General features: G+C 42.5%; 1 protein-coding gene across 3 annotated transcripts in view; it reads left to right on the top strand.

Moving 5' to 3' along the window:
- CPS1 (carbamoyl-phosphate synthase 1) overlaps positions 1–20,143 on the top strand; it is a 101,062-nt gene that overhangs the window by 28,524 nt on the left and 52,395 nt on the right. For 2 of the 3 annotated variants that reach the window (XM_042822267.1, XM_042822268.1), the window contains exons 5-18: positions 803–892; positions 1,726–1,782; positions 3,975–4,067; positions 6,507–6,596; positions 7,655–7,783; positions 8,308–8,414; positions 8,725–8,866; positions 10,828–10,905; positions 12,430–12,528; positions 13,198–13,293; positions 16,116–16,305; positions 16,829–16,986; positions 17,615–17,743; positions 19,947–20,091. In XM_042822267.1, the coding sequence (XP_042678201.1) occupies positions 803–892; positions 1,726–1,782; positions 3,975–4,067; positions 6,507–6,596; positions 7,655–7,783; positions 8,308–8,414; positions 8,725–8,866; positions 10,828–10,905; positions 12,430–12,528; positions 13,198–13,293; positions 16,116–16,305; positions 16,829–16,986; positions 17,615–17,743; positions 19,947–20,091 (1,603 nt within the window). The remainder of the gene's footprint in view (positions 1–802; positions 893–1,725; positions 1,783–3,974; positions 4,068–6,506; positions 6,597–7,654; positions 7,784–8,307; positions 8,415–8,724; positions 8,867–10,827; positions 10,906–12,429; positions 12,529–13,197; positions 13,294–16,115; positions 16,306–16,828; positions 16,987–17,614; positions 17,744–19,946; positions 20,092–20,143) is intronic. The other variant, XM_042822270.1, reaches the window with a different exon arrangement.

The following is a 20,143-nucleotide window of genomic DNA, read 5'->3' as shown; positions in this document are numbered from 1 at the left end:
CTTCTTTTTTTTCTCTCCACTTTCACTTCTGATTCACATTTATCTGTGTTTGCCCAGGCCTGGTTGCCACAGAGAGAACAAATGCCAGAGAATGAGAAGTTTCTGTGTGCAGTGGCTGTTTTTCTCTATGCCTGTACAATCACGAACAGGGAAAGTGGCAGCTGTGTGAGGAAGGCTGTACTTATAAGTGCAGGAGCTGGTATTTACTCTTCAGTGACAGGGCACATTGGCTAGCAGCAGGTCTGTGTCCGTGCAGTTGTGGCAGTGCTGAAAAATCAAATAAAACCATGTAATTGCGGAACCAGTGAAATGCTTCATCTGTCCTGAGGTGAAATGACTCCTTTATAAGCTCTCCAGCTCCACTGGAAAGTGGAGTTGACATTTGAAATGAAATGTCACTAAAAAGTGAAATGTTTTCTTAAAAAATGGATCGAAGTAAAACATTTTGTCTTACATTTCCATTTTCTTTCTAACAAGAATGGCTTTCTCAATTCAGTACAATTTATACTATTGGTTATCTGGAAGCATAATCTGAGTCTCCTAAGTAGAATGGCCCAGCTACACTCATCAGAGCAAACCGCTGATGTCTTTACTCTTTGTCTGGTACCTGTTCTATGCACTCCCACTGTGAAGAATTAGGTTTTGCTGTCTTACTGTTCTGCAAGATCAGTCACATCAAATCTGTCTGGCGTTATGTCTTGATTGTGGTGTGCTTTGCAGTGGATGAGTAGTGAAAGCCGTGAATGTACAGGGTTGTGCAGAACGATCCTTCAGTACAAAGTGACATTTCTTCTCTCTGCAGGTTTCAGGTTTGCTGGTGCAGGATTACAGCAATGAGTACAGTCACTGGCAGGCTGCAAAGAGTCTAGGAGACTGGTTGCAGGAAGAAAAGGTAAGAGATCCATGGATAACTACATTCGGAGACCAGACTGTGTGTCTGGGAACAAAGGAGAGAACATGCGGCGTTGAGCTGGTAGTCATTTATCTCCTCAGATGTTTTCACTGCTCTGCACCAGGCTTGTTCAGCGTTCCTTGGTTCCCTGACCTTTCATCCATATATCTTTGTTATGGTGCTGTATTTCATAGAATCATAGAATCACCAAGGTTGGAAAAGACCTAAAGGATCACCCAGTCCAACCGTTCACCTATTCCCAAAGCTCCTTCTAAACCATGTCCCTCAACACAACATCCAGCCTTTCCTTGAACACCCCCAATTTCCAACATCTTCACAGACAAATTGTTAATTAAATTGGGATGTTTGGTTCTTCTTAAAAACAATTCATGTTAGATTATATTCCAGTCTGTCACTGAATGTTTCTACAGCGCTTCTCTGAGTGGTTGCCTAGTAGAAACCTCAGAAGATGTTAGCTGCTGGAAGCCCTCACACTTGAAGCTGTAGGAGTCAGCTTATAACAGCAGGGAGGATTGGGTGCTCAGGAAGAAGGCAAAATGTGGCTCAGAAATTAGACCAATATTTGCTACGTAAGCTTTTGCTGAGTGCTTTTTAGTGCAGAAACTAGAAGATTTGAACTACTAAGTTTTTTATAAATGGGAATGGGGAGGAAAAGTGAAGAACTGAAAGTGAGGTAGCCTTGGTAAGTGAGCTGCTAAGAGCCAGAGCTCTTTAACCAAGGGACATTCTTCTCGGCAAAGTGGTCTGGCTGTTGTCTTCATCTGTGTTAGCTGCTTCATCTCAAACTTGTATCTCTTTTGTGATTTCTTCAGGTGCCTGCTCTGTATGGGATTGATACCAGAATGCTGTCTAAATTAATTCGTGACAAGGTATGATCCACTTCCCTCGATCCAGTTACATTGATCTTGCCATTACTGGGACGTTTTTCTAACAGTGCAGCAAACCTGAAGTAGCAATGCTAGCACTTGTTTGCCTTAGCTTCAAATGGTGCTCGGGTTCCGACGCTCTTCCAAAGGCTCTGGGTTTCCTGTTACATGTAGGTGTGCTCCAGCACAAGCTGATGTAGTGATAGTATCACCTACCTGTTCCCTCAGATAACAACAGAGATGGCAGCAATCCTGTGACATTTTGTGCAAATTTGTTGGTAGACGTCCATGGCTTTTGTTCTTCAAGACTTAAGTAATGCATGTGTTGTCCAAACCTGGTTTCCTAATTCAGGCTAATTTTCTTTGGCTGAAACCTATGATTATTTTTAACATTCATTACTTTTCTCTGGTTTCTGGGAGCTAACAGTAGAAAGACATAAGCAGGATTATGTTAGCAAATGGAAGTTCGTGTTAAGGTACGTTTCACATCTGCTCAAACAGTGATCAAAGCCTTTCTGAATGAAAATTGTTGTGTGTGTCTTGGAGGCTTTTCTTTTGTAATGGGTTATTTGAAGCTGCTCTTTTCTTAAGGTGACAAGTCTGTGATCTGTAGTTCTAGCCCATACCCCTGTTCATTCCATGACCAAAATATCACTGACCCAGCTTGAAAGAGAGTTATTGTAAATGAATTCCTGGGGGGTGATAAGGATTTGTCCTGCTCTTACAGATCGCATACAAATGCAGTTTAATGCAATGGAAAATGGCAGTACATTTTTTCTGCTTTCTTGAGTTGTACCATTTAATGGATCAGTGTTCCTCCCATCCAAAGTAAATATGCTTTCACTATTTATCCAGTAGCTTCTCAAACAGTGTAAAGCATGATTACTGACATCTGAATAGTATCAGTTTATGGCTTATAAAATAGTGGATAATGTAGCATTTTCTCCATGACTTCTCAATCATGTTGAAAAAACAACTTGATATTTCACTCCCTGTCTATTTATAAATTGGGGGTGCGAACAGAACTTCATTGTGACAAGTGAAGAATTGAACAGCAAAGTGTTAAAGCAACTGTAAAGATAAATCTGGCCGAGTAATCCAGTCACAAGGTAAAACATAGATTTCTGATTTATGGGAAAGGATTTTTTAGGGTTCTGTCATCAGCTTTGACAGGACTGGCTGCAAAATGGGACTCAGCAGTGTGTGGCTGTCAAGAACCTTACTTCTTTAAGGTGGATACTAACTTTTTCAGCTCTGCTCTGCAGAAGCCAGTCTGGAATACCCTGTAGTGTAAAATGTTGTCACTTCAAGGTGAGGCAGGATGTCAGTTACTGTTAAGAGCTGTCTTTAAAACTTAACCTTATACACTTGGCATACTTAGTAGGGCAAGGTGATGGTCCATTTCTGCCTTAGGAAAATGGCAAAGATACTTTCTAGCGTGATCAAGCGTGGAAGGACAATCTGTGTTTTGTCATGACACTGTTGTGTGTTAAAAGTGTTACCATAAAACGTAGGCTTCCTTGGTTTCACTTCCCTCTTCCTACCTTGAGAAGTTTTGTATTGCTCACCCTGTCCCCATGCCAAGGAAAAGGTTAACCCTGGGTTCATCCCACTTATTCCAGGAAAGGGGAAAAAACAAAACAAGAATTTTTCTACTGAGAACTTCGCTGAGCAGAACGTGAAGTAGGAGATGCTGCTATTAGATCAAGGGTGTCATGGCAATAAAGAGCAGAGCTTGCTGGAGTCCATTTTATTTTTATTTTTAACAGATTAATTGTCAAACAGCTATGATGACCTGCCTCCCACACAGCTTTGCTTTACAGCTCTGCTGCCTTCTAGCTAAGCACAGTATGTTGCTGAAGACCTCACAGTGGATGACTGAAAACAAAAGCTGCAAACGGCCTTGGGGATTACTCAGATCTTATTTGGGGATCTCTTGGAAGGCAATCCATTATACTGGCCTACCAAACTATTTAGAGAGTTTACTGATGGCACTGCTTTATCTCTAGATGAAAGAAGTTTAAACATGCTTTTAATACATGGAAAGAATCATAAACTTCTGAATATGCTAGAACAGCTATGAGCTGTCAAGAAACTATAAGCAGATGCTGAGATTGCTGTGCCTGTCACCACCTTGTACCAGTGTTCACAGCTTCTCCTGCGCTTATGCTTTGTTTACTGGTGTATTTTCACAGGGCACAGTACTTGGGAAGATTGAATTTGAAGGTCAACCCACAGAGTTTGCAGACCCAAATAAGCAGAACTTAATTGCAGAAGTTTCAACAAAGGTGAGAACTTGCAGTCCCAGTTCTGAACACTCTGGTTATTAGCTGCTCCCCATTTGCTCTGAAGATGAGCAGTCTGGACCTTTTTTAAACCGTGTGACTTCTCGACCTTGGAGGTCTGTGATTTCAGCATCATTCAGGTTTGGATTTGCTGCAGTAACTGGTTACCTGAGATGCCACTAGACTACATGGGCAGCCTTGAAAGTTCAGGATCTCACTAACTTACATCAGTGCCTTCTGTACCTTGAGTCAGGGCCTTCTTGCTACAGACAAGGATATCAGTTGCTTATTGAGGTCTTTGTGATCTATGATTGCAAGATGCCAGTGAAGCCATTTCGAGCAGTAACTCAGCAACAGGTAAGGTTGCTGATGATAAACTCCGCAATTATAAAGACAGAATTACTCCAAAGGTGTTGAAAATGGCTTTTAAAAGGGCAGTATAATAAGATAAATGGAGCTTTGGTAGTCTCGTTATGTTTATAAGTTCATTTTCTAGGCTTGAAAAACAGCATCACAAAATAAAGCTGACAGTGAAGTAAGCTGTTTAGTGTTGATAATTACTGGACATAATTAATCTATCAGTTGCCGAACAGTTATTTTCATGTTAATCAGGATACATTAAAACCTGCTAATCAATTTATTTCAGAGAGATTTATTTTTTTCCTTTCTTCTTCCTCTCCCCAGCATCAACAGATGCTAGCATATAGAACCTATACACTAGCATTGCTTGTATAAGGCTGGGAGTTTAGGAAACTTGCCAGTGCTTTGTTTTTTGGAGATTTATTTTGGTGCCGGGGTTCCAGAACAAATGGAAGAGATTTCACCACTTGAAGTTAAAAGGACTTTTCTATCTACACATTCAGCCCCATGTACTTTTTTTTGTTCTCACCACTGTTGCCAGGAGGGGTTTCTTCTCATCCTGACTGCTGGCTTACAGCTTTCCCACGTTATCATCTTGGACTGGGACATTTTTTATAGGCTGGGCTGTGAGCAGATGAGGGAAATCCTTTGGCTTTAGAGGGGACATATTATAACATTTCCCTGCTTCAGTTCCCAGTCTAGCCATAGTCTGCCAGATGCGGGGATCAGTGCTCTGCAGTACAGAGGAAGAATAAGTGTGAAGGGAAGGACTGTGAAGACAGCGGGGACTAAATTCAGTCCTGCTGCTGAAACAAATCATAGCCTAGTTAAATGGACAAGGGCAAGTTTTGAGAAGAAGGTGGTTAAAATAACTCCACAAAGTTTTGTTCTTCAGTTCTCTCTGGCCCTCGCTGCACCTTCAAACCTTGTAGAGGAGGGCAGTGGCTCCTTGTGCCCTGACTCTTCCATCTCTGCTCCTGAAATGGCAGTCAATCACTCCTGATGATGGTGAGAGGTGTCTTCACACAGGACACGCTCTTGCTTATATTCTATCAATCTGTTCAGTCTTTGAGAAGATACCAACTCAACCTAGAACTGAATTAGGATAGCACAGAGGGAGAAACTGTTAAAAATTATTGTGCTCCTTATAGAGGGGCTGTTATTTTTTCCTTCTATCTGATTATAATTCTTCTTGAAAAGAATCAGTTCATCACTCAGCACCAAGGCATATTGGGCGTGGATTTTAGCACATTTCATAAAGAGGCCCAGTTGTGAAATACGAATGCCAGGGAAGCCGATTAAAAGGGAGTTGTTTAGCTCACTTAAAAACAAATATGATAAATGTCTTTATCGTGTTCCATTCCAGTTACAACCAGCAGATAAGTGGGTATACAAATGGTCCAGTTTGAGGACGGAGGCAGGTGACCTGTCAAAGCAATTTACTTTGTGGGGTGGGAACAGCAGCTGGAAGAGAAGGTGCCAAGTGTTGTCAGATGTGTAAAATTCTGTGTGTCACATTGCTGATGCTCAGTGGTAGATGACCAGTCTGTAGTGCAGTGATGCTCTGGAAGTCTGCCACAAACTCTAACCAGCCATGCTATGCTTTGGTCTTACTGTGACTGGCAACTTGGGACGGTGTTTAATGGGATGGATCTGTAGCTGGTGTGAAGCAACCTTGCTGTACTGACATCAGCACGATGATTTCACTTCAGCTGAAAATCTCTCCCCTTGTATCTGGCAGTTCTCTTGAGCTGTAATGATCTGTGAGAACTGACTTGCTACTTCACTGCTAATGAGGTGAAACATGGGGAAAAAAGCTTGTCATTAGCTATGGAAACAAGTGACTTCTTAGGGATTGCTGTCACTGCTGCAATCAACAAGATATGAAATGGTATTATCATCTCTACTTTAACAAAAAAAAAAAAAGAGAAAGTGTTAATATCGGTGGTACTTCTGAAGATTTCTCTGTAAATTGGTTGTTAAGCACCAGTCTGCATGTTGATGAAGAGTTCTTCTGCTACTTATGTGTTTTGTGGGGTTAGGGGTGATACGTTATTTACAGCTTGGTCTCTCTTTTTATAGGAAGTCAAGGTGTTTGGCAAAGGGAACCCAATTAGAATTGTAGCAGTTGATTGTGGGTTGAAGAACAACGTTATCCGTCTGCTGGTAAAGGTAGATCAGTGCTTTCTATCCTTTATTGCCTGTTTTGCTTTCGTAAGAGCCTTGCCTGTGTACCCTTCCTTCCAGGTGGACAGATTAATTCCAGTAACTGCTTCCCTCCTAAAATGAAGTACAGGTGATTTTTGTTTTAGGATGATGCTTGTGGTCTGTGAAGGTTTCTTGAACTTAATGCCTGATATTGAGGGGGTAAGGAAGTGGGACTTGTGCAGCAATCTTTCAGGCATAAAGAATTCCAGGAGGGTGAATTTAAAAGAAGCAAGGCTTGTTGTGTCTGAAGAACAACCTACCCAACACTGTCAAAAACGAGTCAATGTGAAAAAGTTTTGCAGTGAGAGTGGCTGCTGAGTGGCTGAAGCAGAGAGGCAGAGAAGATGTGCAATGTCTGTCCTTGAAGATACTGGAAACTCAACTGACCAATGCCTTGGTAACCTGCCTTAAAGTGGAAGTCACCCCTGCTTTGAGCAGGGATTGCATCAGACTGCCTGGGCTCCCTCCAGCCACAGTGATTCTTCAATTTGAGGATTTTTTGAAAATCTTCTTTTGTTAGCACTGAGATGTAGCTGTCCTGACTTCTCTTCTCTGACTTCTCACACAGGAGGAGCGAAGGTGGTATCTTCTCATTCTCTGGATATACCAGCTTTACTTGTCTCTGTTCTCTAGTTAATGTGGATGTTCATCCCCGTTTGGATGTGCAAGATTATTTCTGGCATGCCACAGAAGGAGTTTGGGAAACTCTGTGTTAGCAGTTAGGATGATTGCACTGTCTACAAGTGAGCATGTTGCATGTGTGTGCACACCTCTTTCACATTCCATTACTAAGCTGTGATCTCATTACTGAATTTCAGAAAGACTTGTCAAGTGCTGTGGTGTCTCAAAGACATGGAATCCTACCAGGCTTGTGAAATAATCTGGACATAGTTAAAAACAGTCTTGCTATTATGCCTGGTAAAGGAATGGCTGAAATCCTGACTCAGCCCCTGGGAAAAAAAACAGCCTTCAGACATAAACATTTGTTCCTTTGCTCTCCTTATTGCTTGTTTTTCTCCCAGCAAGGTGCAGAAGTACATTTAGTTCCATGGAATCATGATTTTACCAGCATGGAGTATGATGGACTCATAATTTCTGGAGGTCCAGGAGATCCCATGAAGGCCCAGGAAGTGATTCAGAATGTCAGAAAGGTACAGTGTGACAGCCAGTGGGCCAGTTTTTCGTGCTTACCTTTTTTTGTCACATAGTTGAAATGTAAACACTTGGTTGCACTGACAGGTTAAGAGCCAAATGTCTTGCAGCCATTTCAGCTTCCTAGGATATTCTTTACCTCAGTCCACTGGGAGTTGTCTCCACACCAGTAGACACAATAAGGATATACAGACCTTGCCACGATTGCCTTACCAGTGCCTTAAAACGCCCTGTACTCTTTTAGCACCTTTGTGACCTCGTGAAAGAGCCCTGATTTTTCTGCAATCTTTCAAATAACGTCGTACTTGAATTCAAAGTATCATTTATTCTCCTTGAGTAGACTGAGAAACTAAGCTGAGGTTTCCCTCTGAGGCAGAGGAGAGGAGAAAGTTTTCCTTTGTAGGCTGTTGCTACCCTTGCATTCACCGTTTTTCTGCGTGTGGCTGCTGTGAGGGTACATGGTTTATGCTGGAATTGTTGAACAGAGTCACTCCAGTATCTTTTGAAAACCTTTTCATTTTAGGTCCTGGAGAGCAATCGCCCAGAACCTTTGTTTGGAATTGGCATGGGGAATCTAATCACTGGAATAGCAGCTGGAGCTACTTCCTACAAGATGCAGATGGCCAACAGGTGCAGCAGCTCTTCTGCTTTCCAGGGCCCAAATAGATCATCGTAGCGTCATTAAAGGCCACCAGACAGCAGTGTCTTCCTTCTGAACTGTCTCAACAGAAGCTAGTATGGCAGTAGCACTACTTCAGTCTTGACATTCTCCTTGCCTTTAATTAAACTGCCCTGATGTGCATTGCTGTTTTTGAGGGTAATTGGTCTCCACCAAACTGAGAGATTGTGAAGTTTCTCCTGGGATTTGCCATTTTGTGGCATTTGGTCACACCTGACACTTCTGACTGCTGCTTTCTGACCCTTTCCTTTTCCCTTTCAGAGGACAGAACCAGCCTGTCCTGAATGCAGTGAATGGACAAGCTGTCATCACTACTCAGAATCATGCTTATGCTATCGACAGCTCTACCCTCCCACCTGGCTGGAAGCCTCTTTTTGTGAATGTCAATGATCAAACAAATGAGGTGAGTGCATGCTTTCCTATTTTTTTAATCTGTAGATAGCAGCCTTTAGTGAGTAAAAACTCCGTCTCACCTTATTTTTCCTCCTTGCAGTCAGGTTACAATTAGTCATCAGAACTAAACTTAGTGACCTGATCCTATTTACTTTACTTGGAGCCCTGCCATGCAACCCAACAGAAGGTGGACTGTTACTTCTGTTGTCTGTATGAGCCCAAAATGCACAGCTGCAACAGTGACCTCATGATTTCCCTGGCAATGCTGCCTTATTAATTTCAATGATTTCCCTACTGCAAGTGCACCAACCCTTGTCTGCATACTGTTGGGTTCATTCTGTGCTACGCAGCACAGAAAAGGAATATTATTAGAGTTGAATTTGGTGTGTTAATGTGAATAGAACTCTAAGGTCCAAATGTCAGGAGGGAAACAGGCAGTTGCCTCTACAGAACAGCTTATCAGATCTGAAGTAGAGGGCTCCTGCCAAGTGACCTCCATGTGGGGAAAAATGGAAAGATTTGAAATAAGAAAAAAAAAAGAGCTTGACCACTAGATGTTTACAGATAAACATGGAAGTAAAACAAAATCCCACTACTCAAGTCTGTTAAGGTCTGAGACACTGAGGAGCATCTTAGGCTCTGTAGTTGACCATGATAAATACTGTATTAGGCCTACTGTTGTGCGGGTCTTGCTGTTTATCAGAAAGTCATGGAAAAGAAGGACCATTTCTGTGTCCCCCTCACTCTCTTAAGCCTCCATAGATTTGTCCATGTGCTAGGGAGGGATGAGGAACAGTGCAATTTTGGCACAGAGGTGCACAGACAGGAACAGGGTTGAATGGGCTCTCATATGCAGTCTGTTTTAATCTTGTTTGGAAAAGAAGAAATGCTGACTGATCTGACCCATCACAGCTGGACAAGGCCAGTACAGATTTCCAAACACTGACAAACCATGGAATATTTTCGAGAGATTTGTATGTAGGCAGTAACAATATGAGCATTCAGGGAAAACTTGACACATCAGTGGCGCTCTTTACTCGGAGGGCAGAAACTCAGTGTGGTCAGCAGCTCATCTCACGCCATTGCCCTACCCCAGCATCCCACCCTGCAGCTCTGGATGGCACTGTTGCTCTGTAGGAGCTGCTGGGACTCCTTTGTCCATTAGCAAGGGAAGCAGATTGTATCAGAAGTATTTTTTTTCTGAATTCCCTCTTGAGGGACTTTTGATTTCCTCTATCTGGAATCAGAGGCCATGAGCAGTAGTCTGGACCATGCTGCCTGGTGCTATCAGGCTTGCAGCTGAGAAGTTTGTTCTGTCTGACTCTAACTGAAAATAAGAGTGCTGCCTCCAAACTCAGCTATTCAACATTTCTTCATAGCTCTTGCTCATTCAGAGCAGCGTTCCCACTTCATCACAGACCCAAAAATGACCCAGGGCAGACATCATGTGCAAGGCTCTGTGTCAGTATTCAAAGTGAGTTACAGAAGTAAAGAGCATGACTGAAATCTCGCTCTTGTAACGGTCTTGTAACGGACCTAGCAAGATCGGGGCAGTAAAACCAGAGACATGGGATCCTTTAAGGTGGCCGTTTCTTGCTGCGTATGCTGTTTTCTTCTTTGCCTGGTCCAGAATTTCCTCTGCAGGCAGACTAGCCTATCTGCTCTGTTAAGTGTGTGCAATTGAATAGTGTTTGTGATTGTGATGGAAGTGAGGTCTCCACTATGCTTCTCAGCCATGTACAGTTCAGTGAGTTGGACAGGCATCAGAACCTTCTCAGAAGAGCAAAAAGCTCTAAGGCTCCTCAGGTAAGACATAGTCTGAAGTCTGGGAATGAAACAGGTTTCAATGTGGCAGTCCTTAAAAGCATCCCAGCTCCTTAGCCTTCTGTACTTAAAAGGAAAAGGTCTGGCTTTCTGTCTTCTTGCCCACTTGCAAGGAAGTGCTTAAGATAAATGTTTTTAATCCTGCAGGGAATTATGCATGAGACCAGACCGATTTTCACAGCACAGTTCTACCCAGATGCAAATCCTGGGCCGACAGACACAGAGGTATTGTGTGAGAATTGATCCAGCCTTACTTCTATGTGCTCTGGGGAGTGCAGATACATATAAGCTACAATGACAAATCTTTATGTTGGTGATGGTCCTAAATCTTGTTTTTGGAAAAGTTAAGATCCTCGCTGAGGACCCAATCGTGCATAAGCTTGTTCTGCTTAGTTTGAATCACAGTTAATTACAATCAGCAGCAAGGCATCTATTGACTTCTGTGTGCTTTGGATCAATGGTTCCATTCACATGATGTGCGTGCTTCGAGTCCTGGTGGGATTATTTGTGTGTTGGAAGTTACTGAAGTGCTTAAGCCTTTGCAGGATCAGGCTCAAATCTCTTGTACCTGGGGTGATTGCAAAAGGAAAAGGATTTCATCTTAGAGAAAAAAAGCCCAGCCAGATGTTTTGTAATAAAATCATTAACTTTCTAATACATTTTAGTTCCACTTGCAAATTTTATAATTACTGCAGAGTTATGTAGATGAATTCACACTTTCTCACTCTGCTTCTCCTAAGTGAAATGAAATTATAATCCCCCATCTGTGACTTTGCACAAATTCTGTAACAACTGGTTGCGTAGTCATAAAGTCTGACGAAACAACAAAGGAGATGTGGAAGGCAGAGGAGGCAGGTCAGAACGTAAATATATTTCTTAGCCTTTCTTGATAAGGTGGAAATATAGATGGAAGTGCTTATTTTAATCTTAATTTGATATTGTTGATTAAACTTGCAAGTAAATTTCGTGATATCGAGAACTAATTCTTGCTAATCTGATTGACTTGAGTTCTCTGAGATGAACAACCCTCAGCTATCTATTCCAAGTAGGTGCACTTCCTCTGCTTGGATGGATTTGATTATTTAGGTGCTGTATTGCTAGGCTTGCAGGATCCATCCATGCTCATTGTCACAGGTGATTCCCTGCAACCAGCTTCAGGGGCTGAGCTCTCTAAATGTGGAGATGGGTGCAGTCAGGGTGTATTCTGCTGTGTCCTGCTTCCTCCTCTGCCTGCCCTTGCTGGCTGCAAGGCAGGCAAGCTTGTGAGATGAGGGAGGTGGAAACTGGAGAAAAAATCTCTCACAGCTGCTCTGAGATCCCCTCTGGAAGGACAGTATACTGAGTTAGTACAAATGACTTTTAGATATACCTCTACAGATCCCACCTCTGTAACAGAATCCATTCCACACGGTTCACTTGAGGTAGTTAAGTGTATGGTTTTCTGTATATTAGCTTTCAATGTGCACTCATTCATTCTACTGCCAACCATACACAAACAGAGCACACAGACGTGATTTATGTGTTTTCTGCCTGATATGACCTCCCTTTCTTGAATGCAGCTTTGTCAGATACACCAAAGTCACTATAAATAATGGTCCCCTCCTTTCTGATGAAGAGAAATCTGCCTCCTAAAGGCAGTGGTGTAGAGTTGATAGCCTGCGCTCCCTAACAGCCTGCTTTTTTTCTCGTTTGCTTGTTATTAGTTTTGTTCAACTTTGGAGATTAAATACCTGTGTTTGTTTTTCCCAGTTCCTGTTTGATTCATTTATCTCACTGATTAAGAGAGGGAAAGGCACTACCATTGCTTCGGTCCTGCCCAAGGCTGGAGCAACAGCTTCTAGAGTGGAGGTCAGTGTACAGATGCTCTTCATTCCTGCCTGTCAGTGAGGCTAGGAGCTTGCTGGTTCCTGCTGAATCCACCATACAAAGTGGCATAAGAAGCAGACCGTGGAAGTTGAAGGAGGCCTCCCTTGCAAAAGGTTTTTCTTGCTGTGTTACTGACTCCCTGTTCTTTCAGCAAATGTTAAGATCTGAAGTGACGTGTAGTTTTCTTTCTACTTCTCCCAAGAAGGGTGCTCTCCCAGCAGTGTAAGAGATGCCCAGGGATAATCTGCACGTGACATTTTGTGCCAGCATCGTGATGTTGCTGCTTTGCTGATGCTTAGCAAATAAGTCTGAAATTCCTAGCGTGAATTTCATGCAGTGTTGCTATCTTAGAAAGTAGCCGAACTCTGTGGGCAGCTAAAGTGAAGCATGGCTCTCTATTAAGTATTTTACAATTAACACATTTATTGCATGCCTTATGGACAAATCATGTTTCTCTATCCAAAGAGATATGGGAGGAGTCTTGGAGAAATACCTTTAGAAGTAAAGCTGCAGTGTTTTTGGAGGTTACTTATTTTTTCTTTCTAGAATGTGTGTTTTCTAATTTGAGGCTGCTCTGTGCTGCACAGTCTCCATTCATTTCAACATCTCCACCACAGTACTGACTTTGTCCATTCTGTTTCACACCTTTAGGTCTCCAAAGTTCTCATTCTAGGATCTGGGGGTCTGTCGATCGGTCAGGCAGGGGAATTTGATTACTCTGGATCTCAGGCTGTGAAAGCTCTGAAGGTGAGAAGGATACTTGAAAAGTGCTAACCTACACTTAATGTACTTTCCTTTCTCACAGAGAACTACGCTCACCTGACTGCAGTATCACATGGGCAGTGAAGTTGGTAAGAAGAAATAACTATAGGGATATTTAGCCATTTTTTCTTTGTGAATTTGTTGGTTCAGTAATCTGAGCAGTTGTAGTAGCTGCCTTCAGAGAAAGTGATAATTGTGATCTGCTTTAATTTCAGTCAGGGCTGTTCTATTCCTGTGCTGATGTTGAAGTCAGCAAAGGAAAAAAAGAAACCAATTACGATAATCTTACATATAATCTGTGGTAGGTCTAGGTTGAACCTAATGTTATAATACATCATGTACTGTATATGCTTTCTTTGTGCCCTATATTGCTATTGCTGGCTGTTAGTTTGAAGTGACAGTATTTTCAGAAAGATGAGAATAGGTTTAGGAGTGGAGGATGCCAGAGCGGGTGAGTGCAGATAATGACCTGAGTCAGAAGAGAGGCATCTCACTCCTTTCTTTTCTCTTTTGTCCTTCAAACTCAGCTCCGGTTTATGGATGAAAGTGCTCTTTAATGATAAACATCCCCAACTTGACCTCCCACAGTGCCCTTTCCCTTCCTGTGGCCAGCAGCTACCAGCTCTGATCTGCTGTAGGCTAATCAGCCATTCCAACAGCAGTACTTGCTCTTCCTGACCTTGCCTCTCGTGATGTGATTTACAGCTGCATACAGGAGACAAGGCAGTGGCTACCAGAGGCATGGATGGGAGAGAACAGGGACAATTAACAGGAGACAAAAAAGAGATTTCTTTCTCCCAGACATCTTATTTTTATTTTCTTCTCAATAATCGATATGGATTTTCACTGCTGGATGCTCTGATTCACTCTGCTATGTACTTCTGTTCTTCTGAGTCTGTTGGATGCCAGCTCCTGATTAAGAAGGTGCTGCTGTTTACATTCACTCCTATACAGTTACGTGTGTGCCCTTATGTAGGACTAAGACCTTGTGGAGCTGGGACTGCCCCAGTCAGTGAATTTGTGTTTGCAAGAATGCTTGTTAAAGGCAGGAAGATCCTTTGAAGAGCCTGGAAGCATCTGTGAACAGCAGAGGGCTGTGGTCATCTGCAAACCTTGATAACTTGCACTGGGGATTCTCCCAGCTGTTCTGAGTACAGGTGGATATTACACAAAAGGAGGAACGGAGCGCTCTGAAGTATTGTTAATTAGTTATTTTAACTAGGATGGGATGAAATTCTCCAGTTAGAATGGGTATCTATTGTGCAGAATGTCGTGCACTTAAACAAACAAACAAACCAAGAAACAAACAGAAGTGGGAGGAAAGAGTTGCAAAGGCAAATGGCAACTGGATTAAAATCTTGCATCCCAAATAACTGGGCTTGGGGACATTAATTCTGCTCGTTAGTTATTTTCCTCATCTCTGCCAGCTGGTCCTTAAGACACCTTGCCCCAGATAAGTAGGAAAGGACGTGATGTTATACAGATACGCCACCTTGCTGTCATGAAGTCATGTACCTTCCTGCTCCCCTATTCATTGCAGTAGAAGTGTAGCTGTGAATTTCTGAGTGCATTCATTAGAGAAGAATAACTTGGTCAGTGAACAACCCTCCTCCTTCAGCAGTGGCATGAAAGCCACAGATAAGAGTCATTGGTCTAAAATATTTTCTGTGAGAATTTTGTTCTATCTTCCCCCTGCTCCACACATTTTTAAGGAAAGTAAAAAAATCTAGCTTTTCCTAGGAAAGTGTCAACAGAAATGTATAGTCTTTGAAGCAGTATTTAAGTTATCAAAGGAAAGAAAAGAAATGTTATCTAATACTTGACCTGAGTAATCAGAGAGAGCATTCAGTAAGAATCCCACTGCTCCAGGTGGGCTGTGTATTTGTGGCCCAAGCAGTTTTTGAAACAAACAGAAAAATCCTGTGGTGTTCTCATAAGTTCTGTGAACTAAGGGGAAGAAAAGCTTCTATAGTTCCTATACCAATCCCAGCAAAAATTCCATAGCATTTGCTTGAGGAATGGCTGACATAATCTGCCAAACTTTTTCCTATTTTTTTCTCTTATTTATTTCTCTGTTTATCTATTTATTTATGTTTTGGCTTTCATTTCTGTTTGTTCTGAAAGTTTCCATTTTTCTTTCTTAGCTTCTGTTACTCCCATATGGCAAACTTTTCTCTTCAAATGTATTTTGCATCAACAGTTGGCATTGTTTCCAAAGGGTTTACTTACATGGAGTAACTTATTGCCTTACCCGAAATTGATGGAGTTCCCATAAAAGTAAGGCCAGAGCCTTTCCTCTTCCCAGTACACCTTTTAAATAAAGCAGTAATATGTTACCCTCCACCTATCTGTGATTGTTGTGTGGTCTTTACTATTATTTTTTTCAGCATGGCCACAATCTGAGCTCCTTATCAAAACTTGGTTAGTTTCCTCTTTATGCACTAATGTATTTTGAGAGTGAGAAGAGTTGATCTGCTCAGCGCTTGTCTGGCTTTTCCTTTGTTGAGCAAGCTGTAGTGAAATAGACAAAAGAGTAGGAAAACCATCACCACTACAGCAGGAAGCAAATCATAAACTCGACTATATTTTATCTCAGTTTCTCATCTGTGACAGAGAAAAAGCAGTATAAAGTTCTGGCTAACCTTTGACTTGCATATAGAAGCAGTGATTTTGTCTTTCATATCTTAAGGAACTTATGTTGTGCTGCTGGTGGAACTTCTTGTTGAACTCCCTCTTTCCTTGCTGCTGATAATATTGTTAGCTTTTACTGTGTGTGCCAAGTTTAAATGCAGACTTTCATTTTTCAGGAAGAAAATGTAAAAATTGTCCTCATGAATCCCAACATCGCTTCAGTGCAGACCAATGAGACCGGCTTAAAGCAGGCTGACGCTGTGTATTTCCTCCCCATCACTCCACAGTTTGTCACAGAGGTCATCAAGGCAGAGCATCCTGATGGATTAATTTTGGGCATGGGTGGCCAAACAGCTCTCAACTGCGGTGAGTACAGTACAGACACCTTGGCAGCTCTTGCAGGCAAATTCATTGCAATCACCATTTATGCAGGCATGCAAGATCTGTGATACGTTGCCTGGAGGTTATAGACAGAGATGCTGACCATGTGGGAAAAAGTAACTGCTAAATTGTGAACATAGCATCTAATCACTGCTTTTGATACTTAAAAGTAACGCATGCGTCCTGTGATAGAGCTCACCTCTTGTCTATTATAGATCAGTTGAGGGTACTCAGACTATAGAGGTGGAGATCAAAGGGAGAAGTCAGCCTCATTTACCTTCTTGCAACGTTATCCAACTGCACTGCTTGTTTCTTGGATGACTGAAAAGCAGTACATTTGTCACTAATCCCACGTTTGTTAGTTTGTAGGGTGGAAATGCTTGTATCAGAATGATGACTGTATCTGTTGATGTGGGCAGGCGAGTGGTCAGGTGGTCACACAGCTTCTGGACACTTTGTTCTTTGTTTACTATCGTGCCTCAAAACTATGGCTTTGTCTGCTCTGCAGGAGTGGAGCTCTTCAAGCAAGGAGTCCTGCAGCAGTATGGTGTGAAGGTCCTAGGTACATCAGTTGAATCCATCATGGCTACCGAGGATAGAAAGCTTTTTTCTGATAAACTGATGGAGCTAAATGAAAAGATTGCTCCTAGCTTTGCAGTGGAATCGGTAAATCAGACACTTTTGAAGATGTGTTTACTATTGTTGTTATGAGACTTATTTATCTGTTTTTTAAATCTGGTTTTGTTTAGTGAAAGGTAACTACAAGCTTAGCTTCACCAGCACGCCCCAGGGACTGGTGCTGGTTGACAGTGATTTAAAATAGATGAAAATACTATTAAGCCCTTGGAAAGTGTAAGTTAATTTCTGGTCATCTAACTCAGCAATGCTGAAATCTCTCTTGAGGATGAGAGTGAGAAACAATAACTGGTTCAATGGAAGGCATGTTTGAGTTTGGAGGAAACAGTCTCAAACCAGGATGTCTGTTGGAAGGGTTACTTGATGCTATAGTCTCCAAAGGCAGACCAGGTAAGGCCATGGGAAGTTAGCAGGGAAACCCACACTGCTAAAGGCAAAAGTCACTGTCTTGAGCCCATGTTCCACTTTTCTGTTTTTTGGGTTTTTTTTTTTTGGCAGAATGGAGTAATATTAAAAAGCCAATTCCATTCCTTTCAATTTGTCTAGGCACAGCTTAATGTCTTGGTGATGGGATTTCCAGTTAACAGAGTAACCTCAATTGGTTGATTTTATTTATCTGAATTCATTTTCTCTGAAATGTGTTCCTTTCTCCTTCAAGATTGAAGATGCTTTGGAGGCAGCTGAGAAAATCAGCTATCCGGTCATGATACGTTCTGCTTATGCCCTTGGTGGTTTGGGGTCAGGTGTATGCACCGACAAGGAAAGTTTGCTGGACCTTGGAACAAAGGTATGTCTGTGATTGCAAGCTCTGGGAATAGAGTCCGGACAGATGATGATTCTTTTTTGGTATAGTTCCTACACTGGCATTGTATTCATGCATACTCTACTTTTCATCTTATTTGTAGGCCCTTATCCCGACTCCTTCGCATGCCTTCTTTTCATAATTCATGCTGCTGACTTGGGAAATGATTAAGGTTAATTGACAGACCTGTTAATGAGAAACTGGCCTTAATCTGAACATTTGTTTAATGTTGGTCTGGCAAGAATCAGAGCGGATTATTTTCACCTCTTTCGGCACGTGAAAGATGTCAAGAAACGTGCAAACTTCGGAAAGCTCAGTGATGGCGGTGGTATCGGAGTCAGAAGACTTGGGAGGCTTGGGCCTCTGCTGTGTTTTGTTTGTGTCTGAAGGCTTTCTTTCTTTGGGTCATTGCTCTTTTCTGTAAAGACGTAAGGGGGTGATGTGATGCTCTTCATCATTTGGCATCTTCCAGCTGTTCCTGGCTGTGCAGAGAAGAACTTTTGCTGCAGGAAATCCGGGGGCAGACAGTCCCGGGGCAGACAGGGCTGGCGGCTGCAGGCCTGGGCTGGGCCTCAGCCCATGGGGCAAAGCTGTTCCCTCTGAGGAAAGCAGTCCCGAGACAGGCCCTCAAGTATCAAAGACAGAGAGGCACTTACTGGCTTTACTTCTTCATTGTTATCCTTATCATCCCTTTGAACTGTATTGTCCTTTTCAACTGTTTATTGTCCTGACTTGAAAAAGAGTCCCAATGGAGGAACTGGGAAGGACCTTCATGCTGAATTTCTGCCCTTCTTCCCATCCAAAGCCAAGTCTTCTGCTTCTCCAATGGCACAGCTTGCCTCCGTAGCTTCTCTTGACACTGCCAAGGCCTCAGGGAGCTCGGGGCTGTCCACACTGCAGCTCAGTGAACACCAGTCCAAGTCCTTCCCTCTTCCTCAGGGCTCACCTGGAGGTGGCAAGGGGATTGGGGCTGTCTGCTGGACACCTCCCGTTGTCCCAGCACAGCTCAGTGGATGCCACTCTCAGTCCTACCCTCTTCCTTAAGACTCACCTGGAGGCGCCAGGGAGTTCAGAGCCACCTGCTGGACTCCTCCTTTTGTCCCAGCCACAGCAGCTCGGTGGACTGCATCAAGGGAGGGTTAGGTGAATGTGAGGAAAAGGCTCTGCCTCAGAGGGCAGTGAGCGTGGAGTGGCTCCCCAGGGCAGCAGGCACAGACACAAGCTGCTGGAGCTCAGGGAGCAGTTGAACACCATTCTCAGCATTGAGTGATCCTTCTGGGACCCTTCCAACTTGGGATGTTCTGTGATTGTATGTTTTTGAGTGAGAGAAGGCAGTAGACAGTAACAAAGGAGAAATATGGATTGATTTACAAACATAGCTAGGTATTCCCACTGCATTAGTACAAGCTCAGTGCCTGCTTAGTCTGGGTGAAATGCTACTCTACAGTTTACTTCTTGTTTTCTTTTTTTATTATGTGAGTTTGGCGACTGAGCTAAGGGCCTTATTGGAGTAAAAGCTTAAGCTACCTGTAGGGAGGGCAAGACTGTAAGCTGATTCATGTGCAGCATTAAAAGTAGAAGCTCTGCTAAAGGGTGGATTGATAATATGCCAGTTTTAAGCGAGATGTGATTAATGTTTTCTATCTTCTAATATTGCGTCCATTTATTCACTTAGATTATGCTCATTTACCAACAAATGATATTTTTCATTTTTGTCTCTTGTGCTGAGGAGTGCTTGCTAGATTAGTTTAAGAATAAATCGTGAATTGTGGTTCTGGTTAGTATGTCAATGATAAGCAACGTTATTAGTGCTATTAATTAAGTGGTGTTTGCTGGCACTCGTGCTTCCTATCACTTAGTCACTCAGCTTTCTGTGCAGCTGTCCAACTGAATTCTGTGGAGCTGCTCTTGTGCACAAAAGCACGTGTCTGTTGTGTGACTGAATCCTTAGATATTTTAATATTTTTATTTACATGCCATTGCAACCTCACATGCCCCGCTCCTTTAACCATTTGTGCTTTTCAGTTAAAGGTAATGCATGTATTTATTTATTTTAAAGAAAGTACGAAGTGCTTGTCGTCTGTGCAACGAGCTTCACTTACCCTTATTTTCCAGTGTTCATGGTGATCTGGGATGTCTGGAGAGGAACAGAAGCATTAAGCATTCCTTGTCTCTGATGTATTTGCAGGCATTTGCAATGACTAAACAAATTCTTGTGGAAAAATCAGTTGTGGGCTGGAAGGAGATAGAATACGAAGTAGTGAGAGATGCTGCAGATAATTGTATTGCAGTCTGCAATATGGAAAACATAGATGCGATGGGAGTCCACACAGGTAGGTCTGAGTACAGGATGGATCACTGGAAGTGGCTTTTGATAACTGTTTT

The sequence above is a fragment of the Centrocercus urophasianus genome, unplaced genomic scaffold (genome assembly GCF_019232065.1).
Source record: "Centrocercus urophasianus isolate 14NV4802_14NV808 unplaced genomic scaffold, USGS_Curo_1.0 seq_20, whole genome shotgun sequence".
In the NCBI taxonomy this organism is placed as follows: Eukaryota; Metazoa; Chordata; class Aves; order Galliformes; family Phasianidae; genus Centrocercus; species Centrocercus urophasianus.
The sequence above is the reverse complement of the archived record's forward strand: the minus strand, read 5'-3'. Positions and strand labels throughout refer to the sequence as shown.